A 21,822-nucleotide genomic window follows, 5' to 3' on the forward strand; every position below is an offset into this window, starting at 1 on the left:
CCTTGTTCCCCCGCCGCCTCATTGGCTCTTCTGTCTAGCCCTCCATCCTGCTCCTGCACCGGTTTCCATCTCCCAGCAGAAGGCGCAGCCATGAATCCGTTATTCGGCCCCAACCTTTTCCTCCTACAGCAGGAGCAGCAAGGCCTTCCCGGGCCGCTGGGGGATCCTCTGGGAGGCGACCACTTCCCGGGGGGAGGGGACTTGGTTCCAGCTCCGGTCGGCCCCGCTGCCTACTCGCCGCCCGGGCCAGGAGCAGCGCCCCCCGCCGCCATGGCTCTCCGCAACGACCTGGGCTCCAACATCAACGTGCTCAAGACCCTCAACCTGCGCTTCCGCTGCTTCCTGGCCAAGGTGCACGAGCTGGAGCGCCGGAACCGCCTGCTGGAGAAGCAGCTGCAGCAGGCGCTGGAGGAGGGTAAGCAGGGCCGGCGGGGTCTGGGGCGCCGCGACCAGGCTGTGCAGACCGGCTTCGTCAGCCCCATCCGGCCGCTGGGGCTGCCCCTGGGCGCCCGGCCCGCCGCCGTCTGCACCCCGTCGGCGCGGGTGCTGGGCTCGCCCGCCCGCTCGCCCGCCGGCCCGCTCACACCGTCTGTAGCCGGCCAAGTGTCGTCCTCTGCGGCTCTCGCCTCCGCCACCACCGCCGCCGCCTCCACCGCCACCTCCACCGCCTACTCCCCGTCCGCCCGCTTCATGCCCGGCACCATCTGGTCCTTCTCCCACGCCCGCCGGCTCGGGCCCGGACGAGAGCCCACCTTGGTGCAAGGCCCTGGCCTGTCGTGGGTGCACCCTGACGGGGTGGGCGTGCAGATAGATACCATCACCCCGGAGATCCGCGCCCTTTACAACGTGCTGGCCAAAGTGAAGCGGGAACGGGACGAGTACAAACGGAGGTAGGGATTAGGGCCCGGAGGGGAAAGACTATGGGGTCAAGGGTAGGGTTGGGGGAGACCATGGCAACAGCTCACCAAGTGGAGATAGGGGCCAGTGTCTTGTCACATAGGACAGAGGCATGGTGTGGGTTCAGAAGGGGCCCAGGGATCAAGGATGAACGAACTGAGATTAAAGTTGATGCTAGGATAGAATGAGGGGCTTGGAAGTAGATGGAGTTGGATGCGTAGAGGATGACAGCAAGAAGGATGTCAGAAGCATAATACTGTGGGATGTGTCTGTCTTTGAGCTGGTCTTGATTTCCGTCTCATTGAGGCTGCAGTGTTGATGACTGTGTTCACTGTGGGATTCTATGAAGGGGACACAGTCTGAGATGCTGTTTCGGGAACTCTTTATTCTCTCCAGTCAGATGTGGTGGAGCAATTTGGGGTATAAGTTCCACACACTGACCAAAAATTAAGAGGCAAAAGATGTGATTTTAATTTGGAAGACTCAATTAAATAACACTGGGAGCGAGTGGTGAAGTTAGGGACTTGACCTTACAGAGAGGGTGGGCCTGCCACAGCCCAGAATTTCCCACAGCACTGCCAGTAGGCATTGGGTCCCCACTCTGGCCCCACGTGAAAGGCTCTGGAGACCTGAACATATTTGTTTTTAAGTCAAAAGAGTGGGAACAGAGAGTTAAAGGGACTGAGCTCAGGATGAAGTTTGAATTATGGACACACATTGTGAGTTTAGTAAGGCATCTGGGGGCAGGCCCAGCATACTCTGAAGATGAAGGTTCCACTTTTTCAGGGGAAGCCAGTGGGGTGGTGCAGAGCGTGAGGGGCATAGATGTGATGTCAGAGTGGTGGCTGTGTACCAAGTGCACGCTGAGAACAGGCTGTTACAGCCAGCCGTGTGCACAGCCAGCACCCCGGTTACTGAGGAGAGTGATAGAGGTTTTTGGTTTGGAACATTCACATTTAACCCAGGTAGTCGTTCAGGTCAGTTGCTGTGACCCCTTGTGGTAGGCCTGGGAACTGCCTCTGCAGCCCTGTGTAGTGGAGATTGGTATCTGACTGGGTGGGGGAATGTTCTGGAAAATGATTGCTGAGTACAGGGGCAAAACTTACAGGGATCTATAATCTGTGTAAATCTGTCACTTCAAAGATCAGAAGGCTTTTGGAAGTTGAGGCCTGTTGCCATGGCTGGCTTCTTTCGTTATCCATGATCAGTCATTACCCAAATTCCAAATCAAGCTCACTGCTGTTGAACCCAAATTCCAACTAATAGTGAACCTGTAAGACAGAGTACAACTACTCTGTTGCATTTCCATGGTTATAAATCTCTACAGCAATAATGCCACATCTTCTACAGAGTACTTGTTAGGTTTGAACCACTGACATTTTGGTTAGCAGCTGAGTGCTTAACCACTGTGCCACAAGGGCTCCATAAGTGTTCTTGTGGGGTGGGGTAGGGTGGGAGGGCGTTGGGGGGGCAGTGTCTCAGTTGTCTTGGAACCATTATCTATGTCCCACTGTAGAACTAGGCTGCCTCTTTAGAAGTGAATGAAATAAACTCAGCAGTGAAACATGAACAGTTCAGAAATACACCCCTAGCCACAGGAACAGCTGCTGTTCTCTCTCTTTTTTTTTTCTGAAGCTGAAAGAGTGTTTGTCCATGGCCCAGCTGTCCAGGGCGGTAGAGTTATTCGTCGGGTAGTGGTGGGGCTGATGAGCTCATCACTCTGCAGCATGCTGCTGTGTGGAGGGCCCTGGAGCTGGAACCGTGTGGTATGTGATCCGGGCACTTACTCAGGCTTCCAACCCAGATGCCCTTTCCTCTTTCTGTTCTCTTTATAGCAACGCCATCCTCCTTCCTGTCTTTAGCTTGGAAGGCATGGAGATCACTAAAACAACTAGACTAGGAAGGGGCTGCGGCCTCCTGGGTTCTATTTTCAGCTTCTTTGCCTTGTGATGTGGGGTGAGGCTTTTCTTCCTGGGCTTCAGTTTTTCTAATATAGGAATAGTCCCTGCTCTCTTTAATTCAGCAGTACAGTTTACTTAGAAAAGAGCTACTTGGTGAATGCAGAATACATGGAATATGTAGACAGAGCCTCTGTCAAACCCTGCCCATGTGGAAGACATTTTTTTTGGAAGACATCTTATTAGACCAGATATTAGTAGAGATCCAAATGGATCTGCTGTGCCAAAGTCTGGCTAGAGAGCAAATAGAATTCTCTTCCGCTTCCAGAATGCTTATTTTCAGATTTTTACCTATAAATTCTTTTAATTGTAGTCTTCTAACTTCCTTATGTACATTTTCACCTGATTCTGTTGAGCTCATTGAAGACCGTTTTTCTCATCTTGTCAAGAGTCATCCATCGCCTTGCTTCCTTTATCCAGAGACACACAGACTCCAGGGGGGCTTGTGGGTACAGCATCCCAGACATTCATTTAGAGGGGGAAGAAACCCAGCTTCAGAAAAGATAAAACAGTTTTGTGTCTAAGGGACCCTTCATGGGTCTTGACCATCTGGAGGAGAATTCCAGTGCAGAAGGGAGGAGAACATGAGGATCAGCAGAAGAAGGTGTGCAGGGGGTGAGGAAGACAGGGAGCCGGCCTGCAGGACAAGCCAGCAGGGCAGTTGTTGGGCCACCTCCCCTCCCCTCCCTGCCAGAGAGGGAGGGGCAGCCAAGGTGAAGTGGAGGAGTTATTATTAGGAATACTGCAGTGCGGATGCGGTGAGGAGCCCAGCAGAGCAGAGAGAGACAGGACCAGAGGGAGTGGCCCCAGAAAAGAGGAGAGGATGAGATAGGGAAACATGGAGGGAAAGGGAGAGAAGGATTTCATGCTGAGTGCAAAGAACCTGTTTTCTTGGTTTTTCATTTTCTTGCTGTCTTCCTCCCTGCTTCCCAAACACCTTTCTTATATTGAAGCTTCTCTCGGTACAATGTCCTTCCTTTCTCAGACCAGTTTGCAGAACATGGCCGGAGTAATGAGTTGGGTATGAGAAGGTCTCTTGTCGAAGCTAACTTTGTAGGGTTGTGACATGACAAGGCCTAGTCTGTAGCAGTGGCATTGCAGTCCCCCCGTCTGTCTCTGTAATGTCATAAAACATACACTGGCAGACTATGGATTGGAGCCCTCATTGGCACAGTGGTTAAAACAGTTGACTGCTAACCAAAAGGTTGACAGTTTGAACTTACCAACAACTCTGAGGTAGAAAGGTGAGACAGTTTTCTTCCATATAGATTTATAGTCTTCGAAATTCTGTTTGGTCAGTTGTATTCTGTCCTACAGGGTCACTTCGAGTCAGAATCGATTCAATGACAGTGGGGTTTTGAGTTTTACTGTGGACTGTAGTACAGGAGAATCGAGCCTGCTGGCCCTGCCCTGGGGCCAAGAGCTGCTGACCTATTTGTTAAATTCTTGATCTCTCTGTTTCAGGTCCCAGAAACCTCAGGAAAGGCTGTCTCTTATTCTCATCTTCTGTGTTATTGAGGCACCTTGTCATACTGTCATAGCCCTTTCCTGGTTCAGGACCCATGGAGCACCCCTGGGTTTGGATGCTCAGAGATGCCAGGCTCCTGCTGTCTACTGCTTTAGTGCTCCTGGGGCTTTCTTGCTCTAGGCCAGCTTTGCTACCTCTTTTTGACTCACTTGGGGGTTCTGGATAGATGGGAAGTTTCTGGAGTGTGTGGGGATGAACATCTCTTCCTGGGCTTTTGACAAACTCTGTTGCTGCGGTCTGTGTCCTGCAGCTGCTTTTACAGGGTTAAATGGTACCTCAGGAGACAGGGCAACAGGCTAGAGGAGCTCTGTTCTGGTGCGGGCAGGAGGCGGGAGACCGGATCTGTGCGACTGAAGGTGGGAGACTGGGTTGGGTGGGCCTGCTGGTCTGGGTAGGAGAGGGTAATGAGGTGAGCTTGTCAGCTGGTTGGAGCTGGGGCCCAAGTGGGAAGTGCACAGGAAGGGTCCAGAGCTGCAGCAGTTGCTCTTAAATATAGTTCCTGAAGCGGGGTCTGCGGTTACGGGAAGACAGCTGCTTCGCTTGGCACTTGCCAGGAAGTGTTGTGCTGTGGGCCAGGGCCAATCCAAGCAGCTGCACTGGCTGGCCCACCGATAGGTCTGTCCAGGAGTCCCAGGAGTGTCTCCATGGAGGGAAGCAGACCTGGAGGCTTACTCCTTAGTTGGAGAGGAGGGAAGCAGGAAGCTGTGGGGCAGGGCAGGCCTCTGTACCCATGTTCTCTTGTTCTCCCTGTGACTCTCAGGTGGGAAGAGGAGTACACGGTCCGTATCCAGCTGCAGGAGCGAGTGAGCGAGCTCCAGGAGGTGAGGGTGGCCCCCTCTCTACTTGTGCTTTCTCACGGTCCTTACTTGCCCACTAACTCTGGGGCTGTCTTCGTTGCCTCTCTGGAATGGCAGTGCCCCTGATGTGAGGGTTTCCACCCTGATCATAGGAAGCCCAAGAGGCAGATGCCTGCCAGGAGGAGCTGGCGATGAAGGTGGAGCAGCTGAAAGCTGAGCTTGTGGTCTTCAAGGGGCTCATGAGCAATGTGAGTGCAGCCTTCCCCACTGTGGGGTCACTGGGACCTTGAGTATTGCCTGAAATAAGTAAGACAGGCAGGGCCAGTCTTGGCCTGTTGGTTTCCTGCCCCACCCTTCCCACCCTCCTCCTCGCTGTCCTTCCAACTTCTTCCTTTACTACCCACTAATTCAAGAAAAAGAAGAAGCAGATGGTGTGTCAGAGAGGCAGTGTAGCTTCTATCATGACTAGAGGTTGTCAAGAGGCTAGTAAAAGCACAGATTCTGGAGCTAGGCTGGAGGCTGCCTAGGTTCAAATCCCAGTCCTGCTGGCTCTCTGTGGGGGCACATTCCTCGGCCTCTGTGTGCTTCGGTATTCTCATCTGCAGAATGTGGATAATCAAAGGATTTACTTTGCAGATTGACTGTGAAGTGCTGATAGGTGGTGATGATGATGATTACCATCACAATACTTTCCTCATTCTGTCATTCCCAGTGGTCTCTCTTTGTCCCTGAGGATGTAAATTCCCAGGAGGTGAGGATTCCTTTAGCCTGCAGCACCAGCTTTAGGGAGTGCCTACACAGCCATCTGTCCATCCTCAGCTCCAGACCATGCCCTCTGGGGCTCCCCTCTGGCCAGGGAGTTGATGGCTACAAGGGCTACCCAGTAGCTGAGCAAGATGTTATGGAAGTGAGGCCCCCTTCTCTGAGGGACTGAGAGCCTTCGTGGAGAGGACAGGGACGTGTGGCTGGAAGGAGCAGGGAGATCCTGACTGGAATGTGAGTGCCTCCTCACCCTTCCTTATATTCTCTGGATAGAATTTGTCCGAGTTGGACACAAAGATCCAGGAGAAGGCCATGAAAGTGGACATGGACATCTGCCGCCGGATTGACATCACTGCCAAACTGTGTGACGTGGCTCAGCAGCGCAACTGCGAGGATATGATCAAGATGTTCCAGGTGAGAGGCCCAGGCCTGCAGGCCCCTGGCTGGAGTCAGTTGGAGGCTTAGCACCCTCCACCTAAGGAGGGCTAAGCAGATGAAGAAACATCACCACTGCTGCTCTGGGGTGCAGGTCCTGCCCTCCTCCTTCTGGGAGGGCCTGATTATGGCTGCTGGGGACCCAGGTGGGCCTAGGCTGGGGGGTGAGGAGCAGCTGCTGGAGGTTTGGAACCTGTCTCTAACACCATCTCTCCCTCCCCTCTCTCTCCTCTGTCTGCTTCCTGTCCTCTCTCTTCTTTTCATCTCTCTTGCTTTCTCCACAGAAGAAGCTGGTTAGTTTTGATCTCATGCAAGCTTTTTAATGTCCCAGCCCTAGTTTCTAAACTACCCAGGCCATCTGGCTATCAGTTTTGACCCACTGGACTTTTCAGCACTGATTTCTTCTTCCCTTCTTATTGTCCCTACTCTCTCCCCTTTTCTTTCTTTTTCTCTTTTCTTCATTTCTTCCTGTCCCCTCTCCCTCTGGCTTTCCAGATCTGGATATGATTCAAGATCTCCTTTGCAAACGCTGTATGCATCTCTTCCTTGAAGGCCTAAAACTTTCTTTTTAGTTCTATCATTTCATTTAAAGACTTCTTTTAGGAAAAAAAACCAAACAAACAAACCACCACCTAAAGCTGTCTTTAATTCACCATTATACACATCTTAATGTGGCCATAAGAAGCCATCTCTCCCCTTATCTTACTGCTCTGTTTTTTTCTCTTTCTTTTTCTTCCTTCTCAGCCTGCAGCCTTGTCCCCACCTGTGTCTGTCTGTCTGTCTTTGGTAACTCTCCATGTTTCTGTTTCTGTCGTGGTAACTGTGTCTTCTCTCTCTGTCGGCCCCACCCTTCCTGCTGGTTCATGCTTCCCCCATCCTGTCCCTCTGTCTCCCTCCAACCCCGCCACCTGCCCTTTCTCCTCATGCTCCTGGCCTCCCCCACCTGCCCTTTCTCCTCATGCACCCGGCCTCGTCTCTGTAGTCTCTGCACTTGTCTCCCATTAAGGTCCCAACCATGGGGGGGCGGAAGCGGGAGCGCAAGGCTGTCAGCGAGGAGGACCCCTCCCTGTCGGAGAGTGACGGGCCCCGCCAGCCCGATGGGGATGAGGAGGAGAGCACAGCCCTCAGCATCAACGAGGAGATGCAGCGCATGCTCAACCAGCTGTGAGTCCCACAGGCCTGTCCCCAGAAGCCCTGCAGCCAGACCCCTCCCCCGAGGCCGGAGCTCCCTAGCTGTTCTGTCAGAGACCAGGCCCTGCCCCCCCTTGACACCTGGGTTCACTGTCTCTAGGAGGGAGTATGATTTTGAGGACGACTGTGACAGCCTGACTTGGGAGGAGACTGAGGAGACCCTGCTGCTGTGGGAGGATTTCTCAGGCTATGCCATGGCAGCGGCAGAGGCCCAGGGAGAGGTAATGACCCCTCCTGGGCTCAGGGCCCCTCCAGACCTATTTTTCCAGCTCTGCTCCTCCGCCTCCTCTCCCCCCCCTCGCACTGATCCTTCTATGTGGCCATCATCCTTGACTTGCTGCTCCCATCTTTGTCCTTTGTCTTTTCTCTCTCCAGCTGCTTTTAACTTGTTTCTGTCCCCACTCCCCCTATTCCTCCTTGACCTTGTGATATGTCCCCTTTCCCACCCTCCCTGGTTGGCCTGCCCTTATTTCCCTTTCTACTCCAGCAACAGGAAGACAGTTTGGAGAAGGTGATTAAAGATACAGAGTCTCTGTTCAAAACCCGAGAGAAGGAATATCAGGAAACCATTGACCAGATAGAGGTAAGGGCATATGGTGGGTCCATGGGACCAGTCCCCCAGCAGGTCATGAATGGGGCTGTAGCTCTGGGGCCTCGTTGCCATGTGACCCCCTAGAGGCATTCTTCTTCCTTTGCAAAAAGGAGTGCTGTCCCACTTATTACTGTTGTTAAGTCACCGACTTTGAGTCTACTTGACCCTTAGTTCTGTGTACAATAGAACACTACCTGCTCCTTCACTGTCCTCACAGCTGTATTGTAGCTGATGTTGCAGCGACTGTGTCAGTCCCTGTCACTGAGGCGCATCATCTTTTTTACTGACCTGCTACTTTACCAAACATGAGAAGGATTCTCCAGCAGTGGTCCCTTTTGAAGCATGTCTAAAGTATGTGAGATAAAGTCTCACATCCTCGCTTCTAAGGAGAAATCTAGCTGTACTTCCTCCAAGACAGAAGTTGTATGTTCTCTACCATCTCGGCTGTTATACTTTTGTTGTGCTGTCAAGTCACCTATGACTCCTAGTGACCTTGTGAAAATAGATCTGGACCTCGCCCTGTCCTGTGCCATCCCCATCATCTCTGACCCTCTTGAGCCCACCATTACCGTCACTGCATCAATCCTCCTTGAAGAGGGTCATCCTCTCCTTCACTTGCTCTCCATCTTTCCAAGCATGATGTTCTTTTCTGAGGACTGGCCTTTGCTAACAACATGCACAAAGTTTGTGAGACAAAGTATGTGAGGAGCAGCAGCATGGCTGCAACTTTTCCAAGACTATCATTTTAAATAATCTTTGCCAGCATCATAATTCAGATGCCTCAGTTGTTTTTGATCTTTCTTACTCATCTCCAAGCTTTCACTTGCAGATTCAAGCTCACACTCACTATCATCGAGTCTGTTCTGACTTACTCTGACCCTCTATTGGGTTTCTGAGGCTGTAGATCTAAATGAGAGGAGACTGGCCATCTTTCTTCCAGGGAGCTAGCTGCTGATGAATTTCAACTGCCTGAGAAGCTCAGCCTCTGGGTTAAGCACAAGTTGCTACAGAGCATACCACCTGAGCTCCCTATACACATACCTTGTTGTTTATTGTTGAGTCAGAACCGACGCATAGCCGACCCTCCAGCGGGTTTTCATAGGCAGTTTAATCACACAGGAGAGCTGGTGGATTTGAGCTGTGTGCCTTTGGGATTGCAGCAGGTTTTTAACACTAGGCCACCAGAGTTCTCTACATACATATTGGATAGTTAAAAATACCATGGCTTGGTGAGGAGGTAGGGAGGAAAATATGCAACAGTGAATAAATAGAAATAAATACAGTTTGGTTAAAATCTCAATAAAAACATTGAAAAAAAAATCATGGCTTGGGTCAAGTTCACCATGGTGATAGCTTCCTTTTTTTTCCTTCTTTTTTTTTTAAGTTTATTATTAATTTTAATGAAAGTTTACAGAGACTTTGGATTTCCATTCATTCACTGTTGCATTTTTCTCCTTGCCCACCCCTCCCCCCTAGTTCACTCTTCTCTTTAAAAAGTAAAAGAAAAAAATTTTGTTTTATAATCCCTCCCCTCAGGTCCACTTCACTATGCAGCCTTCATTCTGGACTCCTGTTATGACAATAATACCTAATCATATATCCCTTTTAAACAGTTTTCTCCCTCATCTGTTTCAATGCAGTATACATTATTTATCCCATCTTTCTCAGTCTCCCCCCAACCCGAATGTCAGTGCCATTTTACATCAGTGGCACTATGCAGTATTTGTCCTTTTGTGACTGAGATATTTCACTCAGCATAATGTCCTCCAGGGTCACCCATTTTGTATAATATTTCATGAGTTCTTTGTTTTTCAATGCAGCGTAGTATTCCATTGTGTGAATATACCACAGTTTCTCTATCCATTCATTTGTGTTGGGCACTTAGGTTGTTTCCAGCTCTTTGCTATTGTGAACAAAGCTGCAATAAACATGGATGTGCATATGTCTGCTTGCGTGGCGGTTATGGTTTCTTTGGGGTCTATTTCCAGTAGTGGAGATGCAAATCAGAACAACTATGAGATATTATCTCACCCCAGTCAGAATAGCAAAATTTAACAGAACAGCAAACAACAAATGCTGGTGAGGTTGTAGAGAAACTGGAACCCTTATTCACTGTTGGTGGGAGTGTAAAATGGTGCAACCACTATGGAAGGCTGTATGGAGCTTTCTCAAAAAGTTGCAAATAGAGATTCCATTTGACAGCTTCCCTTTTTAGTGCTTCCTAGATGCCTTTTGCAGCCGTTCTGCCCATTGCAGTACATGATGATTCTTTGCTGTAGCCATGGACACTGTGGGTCCAAGTAAAAATGAAAACCTTGACAATTTCAGTCTTTCCTTGGCTTTGCATGTTGTTTATTGATCCAATTTTGATGATTTTGTTGAGGTATAACTTAAACCTCAGGCTTTTGATTGTTTGGTTTTTTCCCTCGGTAGAGGACTGTTGTTTTGTGCCGTGGAATTGGAATTGACTCATAGCCAGCCTTCCTGTTTTCAGTCAGTAATCACACAGGAGGAGATTGCCCATCCTTCTCCCACAGAGGAGCTGGTAGATTGGAACTGTGTGCCTTTGGAATTGCAGTGCAGCTTCAAACCTCAGGCTCTTGAGGCAGATAGTTGTAAGTTCGTATTTCAGTTCAGCCACTTATATGCTAGCATTTCTGTCATGTTACTCATTCTCTCAACCTCTCTCAAAGCTGAGGTCTTAAAAATACCCCTCTACTAGGGCTGCTGTGAAGAGTCACTGAAGTAATACACATAAAGAACTTAAGACAGTGTCTGGCTCATACTAGGTATTCCGTAATGGTAATTTTAATATTTTTAACACTCTTAGTATTAACAGTTCTCAGAGGTGAGCTTGAACTTTACTGCTTCTTCAGCTCAGCCACTGAGGCCGTGGAGAAGTCCATTGTCATCCAATCCTCTTGAGCAGCCTTCTGGATATGACCGGTGGAGCTGGTGTTTTTCTTTCAAATACAGCTGTAGACCTTGAGGGTTGCAGAAAATGAACTGTGGGAGGAGAAGTGGCCATGATTCTTTGCAGGACCTGTGTGTGCACTTGGACATGGGAAGGGGGCAGGTGGGCTTCTGTGAACCTCAGCTATCCTTCCAGCCCGTTTTTATGCTCTCTTGCTCTCACACTGCCTACATTATGAGAAGAAAGTTGAAAAGTTGTTTTTCTGTAGACCTACTCTCCCAGCACATGTGGAATGGTTTCTCTCTTCTGAGCAAACCTGTTTTTTCTCTGCCTAGGCATGCAATGCTAAAATTTAAAGGCACAGCTGGATCTGTGCTCTTAGCTAAGGGGAGGCAGTCCACACCCTCCTCACTGTCTCCTCTCTTACCTGATTCTTTTGGATGTGGAGTAAGGTTTGTTGCACCTCCAACTGTGGGGGGCCTTAGAACAGTGATCTGGGACTGCTGTATCTGTCTGGGGCTTCCCTCAGACCAAAAGTGCCCAGGTTAAAAGATGCTGCAAAAAAGTAAAGAAAATCCTAATTGGAAACATGTCGATGAAGATCTTTTCTAGTCCTCTAACTTCCTGGTTTCACTGTAAGGTGCTCTGAGGAGCAGTGTTTGGGGAGTCAGCCAGAAGGGCTTGGCTTCAGGTTGCTCTTGGTGACCACTCTGGGGTATCTGAGATATGCGTATTCTTGTGACCTTTGAGATCACTGAGATGGAAGCAAGGGTTGTTTCCATTGTCAGATGGTAACACCAAGGCCCCAGAAGTGGTGTGGAGGAGAATTTCTTTCCCCCTCTTTCTCCTTCCCATCTGTCCTACCCACCACTCACACAGTACAGGTTGTTGAGGATATCTTCTGACTTAATGGTCATCTCCTCACCTCATCCTCACTTTAAATGTGTACGTTAAGAAGTCCCAATTGATATACCTGGTGGTTGTACTAACTTTGGAACTTAATAGAAATATATTTGATACATATCCGTGAGTCAGAGATTCCGGAACCCAGTTCCTTCAGCTCTGGAATTGGAATAGGTGGCTGGGCGCTGGTTGGAATAAGAACTGGTGGCGTCCCGTTTGCCTCCTAGATTGAACAGCCAGCCCACCTCATTCCTTTTGCTTGCAGCATCCCCGCTGTGTAGGAGCCCAGCCTGCCATTCTGACCCTCCCAGCGACCAAAGCAAAAAGCCAAACCCACTGCTATTGAATTGATCCTGACCCGGGGTGACCGCCATCCAGTTCCCAAGGCTGGAAATCCTAACAGCTGGGGTTGGCCTCATCTTTCTCTCATGGAATAGCTGGTAGATTTGAACCACCAACATTTTGGTTAGCAGCCCACTGTACCACCAACTCAGGTCCCATCTCATCCCAAATGTTGCTGTCCTGACCATCTCTCCTCCCTGGCTCTAGGACCCGTTCACATGTTTTTCCAAGTTCCTGTCCTCTTTCTGTCCAATTTGGATTACTCATGGCTAGTTTCCTACCCTTCTTCTGTTTTCAGGCATTGAAGCAGATCACCTCAAGCAGTTTTCTGCTGTCCCTCTTGGCCCCTGTTCTTTGTGCCCCAAACAAAGGAAGCAGCAGATTACTTCTGGCTCAGATCTTTTACTGCCTGGCCTCCGCCTTTGCCTCCGCTTCCCAGCTGCTTGCTGCACAGTCAGGCTTTCTTGGAGGGGAGACCATGCTTCCTTGACTCCAAGACCCACCTTTTTCACATATAATAACTCTGAAATTGGGATACATTTTATAATCAGTAGGACATTTAAATGACATTCTTCTTTTTTTTTCTATAATTATATTTTATTAATTTTCATAAACATTTACAGAGATTTTGGGTTTCCATTCATTCATTGTTGCATAAATGACGTTCTTCTTTATCTCTGAAAATGCTTACAAGGGAGGAAATAAATGTTAGCTTTCTAGGGCTACTGTAACAAAGTATCACCAAATCAGTGGCTTAGAAGGATTGAAATTGACACATCATAGTCCTAGAAGCTGGGAGGAGCCGTGATGATAGTGGATTAAGTGCTGGCCTGCCAGCCTAAAGGTCAGTGGTTTGAATCCACTAGCTGCTCCGTGGCAGAAAGATGAGTGACTGTGTTCCTGTAAAGATTCATAGCCTTGGAAATTCTAGGTGCAATTCTGTTCTGTCTCGCAGTGTTGCTATGAATTGGAATTGATTTGACGGCAGTGGATTTTGGTTTGGTTGAGCCTAGAAGTCACCAAGATTTATTCTTTCTGGAATGCTCTAAGGAACTGTCTACTGTGTGTCTTTCTCCTCGCTTCAGGTGATGGCCAGTGATCCTTGACTTCTAGATCTCCTCAAGCTCTCCCTGCATCTCTTCATGGCTATTTTCCCTCTGCAGCTCTTCTCTTTGGCAGGGATGCTACTTGTATTAGATTGGGACCTCCGCTACTTTAGTACTTTTGTTAAATGAGTTTTCAAAGATTCTATTTCCAAACAAGGCACATTCACAGGTACTGGGAGTTAGACTTCAGCATCTCTTTTAGAGAGATGCATATAATCCACAGCAATAAAGGAAGGAAAAGAAAATGCTGAGAAAGTTGAGCCTCTTACCAATGCAGGAAGCTTTCCTCCTTGGTGAGTGTTGTCGGTACTTCATAAAATTCATTCCCATCAAGATAGGAGGTTGCAGAGACGAGCAAGATCTGTTGCTTTCCTTAGAGGAGTTCACAGTTGAGCACGGGAGAGAGACCTGAGAGCAGTGTTAGACCAAGACTAAGGGATGAGCCAAGCCCCGGACCAACCCCAGGCAGGAGCAGATGTCACGCCCTGTTCTGTAGTAAGAATATCGATCCTCTTTCTTCTGCCCACAGTACATTTCTTCAGTGCTTTTATCACTCTTACAAGAATAGCACTGCATCTTCTGTAGATAGATCCCCAGGACACTCAGGGAAAAGGTAGCATATGCATTGCCTTCTGCCTCTGTAAGCCAAACCATCCGTTGTTGCTGCCTGAGCACCTCTGCCCAGCCAGTGCTCTTGGATTGTGAGCCTCTGGGAGTCTGGAACAGGGTGCCATGCTGACCCGATGGCGCTGTCACCCCGTCACAGCTGGAGCTGGCCACAGCCAAGAATGACATGAACCGGCACCTGCATGAGTACATGGAGATGTGCAGCATGAAGCGGGGCCTGGACGTGCAGATGGAGACCTGCCGCCGGCTCATCACCCAGTCTGGGGACCGGTAAGGGGCTCATCACCCAGTCTGGGGACCGGTACGGGGCTACTCCAATGTGGGCATGCGGGGGGAGAAGCAGAGCCCTGGCTGGCCAGTGCGGACAAACCTGGGGGACTCTGTCATGTCGTGATGTGGGAGAGTCCCCTGGTTATCCAGCCCAGACTGCCAGTTGGAGGATCCTGTATGTCTACCTGGCTAGAATGCCCAGTGCTGCCAACTCTGATCCTGTGAGAAACAGCCTCAAACTGACCAGGCAGAGGGATGTGTGTAGGGGCAGATTTTTAAGTCAAATGGTTTGTTCATTTGATCCTGTGGTCAGTCATATCTCAACCAAAAGGTTTAAAAACAACACCACAAATGTCACAATGGTAATGTAGGCAGGCATCAAGCACTCAGCTCCAACAGCACATCTCAGATCATGATTTAAGAGGTTTCTGACCCCTGAGACTCCCCAGGACAGAAGCAAGGGTCGTTTCCCTCCCAGGGTGGGACAGTGGAGGACTCTTTCTTCCCTCACCCCCACTCACCCTTTGTCCTCCCTTACCCCATGCTCTCCCAGCCCTGGGCCAAGGTGTACGTGCCAGAGAGAAAGGGCACAGGAAGAGTGACACCTCATCAGCGTTCCTCCCTGCCCTAAGGTCCTAAGGTGACAATTAGTGTTTTTTTTTCTAGAAAGTCTCCTGCTTTCACTGTGGTCCCGCCTAGCGAACCGCCGCCACCGCAGAGCGAGGCTGAGGACTCCGATCGGGATGTCTCATCTGATAGCTCCATGAGATAGGGGCCTGGGGCCACCACCTGGGCTGCCCTGCTGGAGCCTCAGGGGGCAACGGGTGACGGGAAGGGCCTCCTTGTCCCACTGCACCATGGCTGGCCGCAGGGCCTGGGCGTCCGTTCTTGGCTTCCTCCTCAGCGTATCCAGGGTTTTGAGGATCTGGAGCTAAAGCGTGGCTCCGCCCTTCCTGGACACTCTGCCGCAGTCTACCCTGTCTCCATGTGCGGGTATCTGCTGCTTTCCCATTCTTAAAATGCTGCCAGATTGGAATGTGGTCCTTACCTTCTGTGTAAGGAATGTGTGAGATCATCCCTCCATCCTGTGGCCTAGCACCGCCTGTCTTCCCATACTGGTGCTAACTGGCCCAGGTACTGGCACGAAGTGGATTAAGCTGAAAAGTACTGCGGCTTGTGCAATACCTATAGTTGGAGGAAGTTCCCTCCCTGTTGCAGGCACAGGGACTTGGGGCTGGGCAGGCAGCCTGCCTGCCACGTGGGCCTGTAACCTTCTGCTGGGGGATCTGACTGGTGCGTATCCTGAAGGGAAAGGAAGCTCTTGCTCGGCTTCTAGTCAGTGCTGAGTGATTGAGAGAAAAGGTGAAGCGAATTGTGTGCGCACCTGTGCACTGTGCGTGTGGGTGTGCATGTGCTCAGGGTCTCGGTTCATCAGCTGAATATGTGCCTCCTCCGTGTCTGTCACACGTGAGACCAACAGGCCAAGTAAGAGGACGTCCGTGATGTGAGAAGACTTGGAGAAATTGGGAAGATGTGATGGCGAATACCTCAGTGTAACTGCCCGTGGAGGCTGTGGTGACATTTGAATGGAATCTTTAATAATGAAACTGGCAATTATTTATTGAGCACCTGTGTCCCTGTCTCGAGTGTTGTTTTTTAGTATTAACAGTTCTGAGCCCAAGCAGACTACACCATTGATTTAATCTATTTTATAAATGTGCATGTGCCTAGTTAGGCACAGGAACATTACAAGTAACTTGCCTAAGATAAAAGTGGCAGAACCCACAACTCCAAACCAGGTGCATCTCCCAGTAAGCTTTTGTACTTCACCGAAGGATGGCAGAATAGGCATTATGGGACCTGTTGTGTCTCTTCCTACACTGGAGGTGGCCATTACTGGGTTTTTTCAGTACTTAACTTAGGGAGCCTGATTCTAGTACTTTAAAGGTCTTTTGTAACCCCTTTAATCCTAAAGGCCTTAGGTGCTGAACACTATTTGTAGATGAAGTAACTAGGACACAGAAAAGCAAACAATTTGTTGATTTCACAGTTGTACATGGCAGAGTTGAAGTTTGAACCCTGATGGTCCCAAAGAGTCTGCTTCAAGATCAAGCAACCTGTCAGGGTCACAGATTAAGGGTGCCCAAACTTGGATTTTTCACACAATTACCCCGTAGGGGGTTGCTGGACATCAGAGAGGCTGAGTCTTCAGAGAAGGCCAGATGGTCATGGAGCCAGCCACTAAGTAACCTGAGGCAGGAACTCAGAAAAGGCCTCTGCCTCAAATGGCTGGGCCATCGAATCACCAGATGACTCATAGCAGCCCTAAAGACAACAGACCTGAACTCTGCCCTATCCTCATCACTTCTGACACACGAGCCCATTGCTGCAGTCACTGTCAGTCCCTCTCATTGAGGTTTTTCTCTTGCTGACTCTCCAAAGACTGACCCTAAATTTGCAAGGTTTCAAGACATGTGTCCTTTTGGTGTGGGATGAATCCTCCCCATGAACAGAATGACAGAGCTCAAAAACTTTCCTTACTACTAGGCCACCAAACTCCCTTATTACATAATTATCATAGCTTTCCTTCTATTCTAGACCTTTGAATAAGATGAAATAGACAAAAAGGTTGGCTGAGTACAGTGTACTTTATTGATGGTACATGACAGGATGGGTTCGCCAAGCCCCTCCCCTTTCTCAGGGGGATTTGATGGAAACTTGTGTCAAGGATGTGAGATTTTCAGTGTGTGGGAGGATCAAGTTGGGGCAAGGACTCCCCAGCAGCTGAGGGTCTCTCTCTCTCTTCTAGTGCTATTGCTGGGGCTGGTGGTCCAAGGGGATCTTACTCTTTGGAGGCCATGTGAACCATCAGGTCGACCACCCGGTTGCTGTAGCCAAATTCATTGTCATACCTGAAGGAACAAAAGTAGATAAGTCAGGGATATTTTCTGGGCTAACATTTAAGCATTTCTTCCCTAATCCCAGTCCACATACCAGGAAATGAGTTTGACAAAGTGGTCGTTCAGGGCAATGCCAGCCCCAGCATCGAAGGTGGAAGAGTGGGTGTCACTATTAAAGTCACAGGAGACAACCTAGGAACACAGATCCAAGAGTGGGAACTAGATCTTACTCAGGGGGACAGTGTGGGAACCCAAGCTTCTTATCCCCTATACCTGGTCTTCAGTGTATCCCAGAATGCCCTTGAGGGGCCCTTCTGATGCCTGCTTTACTACTTTCTTGATGTCATCATATTTGGCCTAATAGGGTAGAAATGAGATGGTGGTTATTTATGTTCCACCACCACCTGAACAGCTCTATCAGAAACAAACCCCAACCCAACGGGTCATCTCAAACTTACAGCTTTCTCCAGACGGCAGGTCAGGTCCACAACTGACACATTGGGGGTGGGGACACGGAAAGCCATGCCAGTAAGTTTCCTGTGTGCACAAGGAGAATGAGTCAGCACCTGCACCCCCTGGTTCTGATACTCATCAGCTCCCCAGAACCCAAGCAGGATGGGCCTTACCCATTCAGTTCAGGGATGACCTTGCCCACGGCCTTGGCAGCGCCAGTAGATGCAGGGATGATGTTCTGGGCAGCTCCACGGCCATCACGCCACAGCTTTCCAGAGGGGCCATCCACAGTCTTCTGGGTGGCAGTGATGGCATGGACTGTGGTCATGAGTCCCTCTACAATGCCGAAGTTGTCATGGATGACCTTGGCCAGGGGAGCCAAGCAGTTGGTGGTGCAGGAGGCATTGCTGAAAAGAGGCAAAAGTATGTCACCCTGTGACAGTCAGTGCCATCTCTGACCACTTCAGCATTTACCTCTGCCCAACTCACCTGACAATCTTGAGAGAGTTGTCATACTTTTCATGGTTCACACCCATCACAAACATGGGGGCATCGGCAGAAGGAGCAGAGATGATTACCCGTTTGGCACCACCCTTCAAGTGAGCCCCAGCCTTCTCCAAGGTTGTGAAGACACCAGTGGACTCCACAACATACTCAGCACCAGCATCACCCCACTTGATGTTGGCAGGATCTCGCCTACAAGGGAAGACACAGAGCAAAGTTCAGTAACACGAGGTACCATGTATTCAAGGTGGCCACCTTACCTTAGTACCTCACTAAAGCTATTTTTTCCTCTATTTCCCCACACTTACTCCTGAAAGATAGTGATGGCTTTCCCATTGATGACCAGCTTCCCATTCTCAGCCTTGACAGTGCCGTTGAACTTGCCATGGGTGGAATCATATTGGAACATATAGACCTACGGGAACAAGTGAAGGGATTAGGGGTCTGCCCCTCAGTCAATTTCAACCTTTCCCCAACAAGCTGCACGTGCTTACTTACCATGTAGTTGAGGTCAATGAAGGGATCATTGATGGCAACAACTTCCACTTTGCCAGAGTTAAATGCAGCCCTGGTGACCAGGCGCCCAATGCGGCCAAATCTGAAGTTAACAAGAGGTGCAAAAAGGTGTGAGGAATAAATTGGAATTTTCAGTTAAACAGCCTTATGCTCACCCAGTTGATGAGAGTACAGAATATTATATTTGGTTATGTCCATAAATTCCTAAGAGGTCTTGTTTAATGACTGACTGGGTCTACAGTGTGGCCATTAAGTGGAGCTTCCACCCAACCTGAAGTAGTCAGGCTCAAATGCTTACCCATCCCCCTCCCTCAACCATCAGAAGCCCTTCAAGAAGGAGCAGGGCACTGAAGCCATCCCACAATCCAGGCATGAGCCTGGCACATGGCATCCACCACCCCCACTAGCTGCGCCTGGGAATGCTTGCTCCCAGGCTGGCTCAGCTTCAGGCCACACCCTCTAGTGAGAAAGACTTGTATACTCAGCATCACCAAGCTCAAAGGGCAGAAGTAAAGGTTAGCAATCAATTTAACATGGTGAGCCTGGCCCATTCTCCCAAGTCCCTCCTACCAAAAGGGCAAACGAGAAAGCAGTTGGCTTTCAACTGAGGGCTCTAATTTTTTCTATGCAGTTCCTCAGAGCTGCTTCCGAAGACCACTAGTAACAGATGTGTGTGCGGGGGAGGGGGCAGTGAATGGGAGAAGCCCAGGCCCCCAGCTACAGAAAGGTCAGGCGGCTATATTTAACCCCAGATTAGGCTGGAGTCGGGGAGATCTGGTTTCTAGAAGATGGAATGAGGAGAAGGGTAGAATTCTCAAGACTCATAGACACCTAATCCTCCTAGTGACCTTTTCAGTGATGGCCTTTAGGGTTGAGTGCAGCTGAAGCATGGCTGAGGGGAGAGAAGCTGTGAGGTGAGTTACGTGAGGGGAAAAGGCTTCTGCCACAGGAGCCATTTTATGTTTTAATTTTTCTAACTGTCCATGACTCAGCTCTCCTAGCTGTGCACTCAGATATAGCTACCACACCTCTCAAAAAAAAAAAAAACACAAAAAACCCCCCCTCCCAACAAATCTACAAAATGCATCATGGAGGGGGAGAGCTGGCCAGAGATTAAAGTAATAATTTCAGCTAATATGGTCAGTGGGTTTATGAGGTCCAGGTCCTCAGAAGATCTGCTAAACTGGTTTAGAGGAAAAAGGAGACTCCACCCCACTGAGGCAGGGAGCAAGAGCGTTAGTCAGAGGGAAGGAGGAAGGCTGAAGAGCTAAGGAAGGTTTCCTAACGGTGGTTCATTCATTTCCTCCCCCGTTGCAACATGGCGGCTGAGCTACCGCGGACGTAACACCCCCTCGGGGTACGTCCGTGCATCCAGCATCCAGCGCTGGAGGGAGGCTGGTGGGGGAGGGGAGCCATCCTGCTGGACACGTGACCCGCAGGGCGCGAAAGGAAAGAAAGAAGCCCCAGGTGGGGGGATTAGGGGGATACTTTCAGAGTGAGCAGTAGGGACGCTCCAATTTGTCTGCGCGGGTGCAATGGAAAGCTCCAGACAACTCCGTAGGGGCGGAGCTATAGGAGGCGCAACAGCTGACGGTGGGGGACACAAGGGCCTCTGAAGCTGGAGCTTCGGCCAGGTCAGGGCGCTGACCTTGACTTCTCCTTGGGGAGGGAGACACGGCCAGGCCACCCACTTATCCACGCGGCTGGAGGGTCCCGTGGATAGAATTCAGTGGGATGTGCCCAAGCTCTTAACGCCCCACCCTACCCACTCTAACTCACCCGTTTACTCCGACCTTCACCATCGTGTCTCAGGGATGCGGCTGCGGGAGAAGAGGAGGATGAGCAACCCCAGACTCACCCATGGGGCCCCAGGACTAAGGATGCGTGCAGCCCGTGCCCCCCGCCCCCCCTCTTTGCGCCTCCATTCCCACACTGCGCACTATCACGTCCTCCCATCTCTGCAGTGCGGGGGCCAAAGCCCGCACTCCCCGACCCCGCAGCCCGCTAAGTCCCCGGGCCGCACACGTGCTCAGCCCTCCTGGAGCTATCCACTAGCCTTTTGTTACTCCGCTATCCCTTTGCTACCTGAGGTTGCACAAGAAGAGAGGGCAATCTGGATCGACGAGGAGCAGAGAGCGCAGGAGAAGGTGGCGGTCTCTTTTTATAGAGAGGAGGGAGTGGACGCTCCAAGGGGGTGGGGGAACAGTGACGCGAGCCCCGCCTCCCGTGTGCTCGCCCAGTCCTGGCTCAAGGGCGCTGAGACCTGAGCTACGTGCGCCCGTAAATCTGCGAGTAGAGGCGCCTTCTCCGCCCCGGCCCCGCCCTGCCCGGCTCTGTGTGCACGCGCTGCGCTTGTGGGCTCCGGAGTGGGGGAGGGGGCTCAGGTGGGCTTGATGGGGGAGGAAGGCAGCGATGGCGCCCAGGGCAGGGTTTGTGGGCCTCCGGCTGGAAGATATGGGCCCTGATGAGAACGAGGCCATGAGGTAGCCAGGGACGCGAAAGTTGCTGCACGAATGGAATGAGAGGACTATAGGAACCTGTGGGATGGAGATTTGGAGTAGGAGCCTTGGACTCCTTGCGGCTGCATGCGGCCACCCTCTTTCCCCCTTTTCTTAATGGCGGAGAGGCGAGGAACCTCACCTCGAGGCTCTTCGGTAGTGACACAGAAACAGAAGGGGAAGAGGCCGGGGAGGGGCCTGCCGAGCCCTTCCCAGCCCCCCGCTTCCCGTTCTCACATTCTGGCTTCGGGCCTCGCAGGACTGGGGGCTTAGGCTGGGCACCGGGCAGTGGGGGGCGAGGGGGGAGGCTTGTGCACTGAAGGTCACTGTGTCCTGATAATTGGGGCAGACAAACCCGGCCCTGTGAGTACCAGCAGCACCCCTCCTGGCCCCAGGCTGCGGCCTCAGAGGACTGGGCTGGCGCAGGGACAGAGGCCTCCCACAAAGTCGCTGCTAGGAACGTGAGGGCTGTGCATCCCGGGCTGGGAGACAGTGTCCCTTTCACCCCACCGGCGCCGAGCCGGGAACTGGACGTGAGGGCGGAAGTCCCTCCCTTCCCGGGACGTGCTGGCCAGCCTGCGAGCCAGGGACTCCCTTTCACTGGTTGCTCGCCAGGGGGATGTTGGGGT

The 21,822-nt window shown here is 50.8% G+C and overlaps 1 protein-coding gene across 2 annotated transcripts; it reads left to right on the plus strand.

Annotated features, from left to right (window-relative positions):
- Positions 1-90: 90 nt before the first annotated feature.
- On the plus strand, positions 91-15,115 carry IFFO1 (intermediate filament family orphan 1). 2 transcript variants are annotated; one of them, XM_006891283.1, is made up of 10 exons: positions 91-890; positions 5,144-5,204; positions 5,333-5,428; positions 6,216-6,356; positions 6,662-6,670; positions 7,360-7,541; positions 7,669-7,789; positions 8,056-8,151; positions 14,192-14,322; positions 14,989-15,115. In XM_006891283.1, the coding sequence occupies exons 1-10, from the start codon at positions 91-93 to the stop codon at positions 15,092-15,094; spliced, it is 1,743 nt and encodes a 580-aa protein (XP_006891345.1). In that variant the 3' UTR covers positions 15,095-15,115. The 2 variants fall into 2 exon arrangements, with proteins under 2 accessions (XP_006891345.1, XP_006891346.1); XM_006891284.1 differs by having other exon boundaries at positions 7,384-7,541; positions 14,989-15,094.
- The last annotated feature ends 6,707 nt before the right edge of the window (positions 15,116-21,822 follow it).

Source organism: Elephantulus edwardii, unplaced genomic scaffold, assembly GCF_000299155.1.
Source record: "Elephantulus edwardii isolate Elephantulus edwardi_28Jun2011 unplaced genomic scaffold, EleEdw1.0 scaffold00096, whole genome shotgun sequence".
In the NCBI taxonomy this organism is placed as follows: Eukaryota; Metazoa; Chordata; class Mammalia; order Macroscelidea; family Macroscelididae; genus Elephantulus; species Elephantulus edwardii.

What these genes read in the sequence shown, in the direction of transcription:
- IFFO1 (XM_006891283.1), top strand. Translation starts at nt 91, where the DNA reads ATGAATCCGTTATTCGGCCCCAACCTTTTCCTCCTACAGCAGGAGCAG. An exon ending in CGGGACGAGTACAAACGGAG is followed by an intron (nt 891 to 5,143) that starts GTAGGGATTAGG and finishes TGTGACTCTCAG; the next exon opens with GTGGGAAGAGGAGTACACGG. An exon ending in ATCACCCAGTCTGGGGACCG is followed by an intron (nt 14,323 to 14,988) that starts GTAAGGGGCTCA and finishes TTTTTTTTCTAG; the next exon opens with AAAGTCTCCTGCTTTCACTG.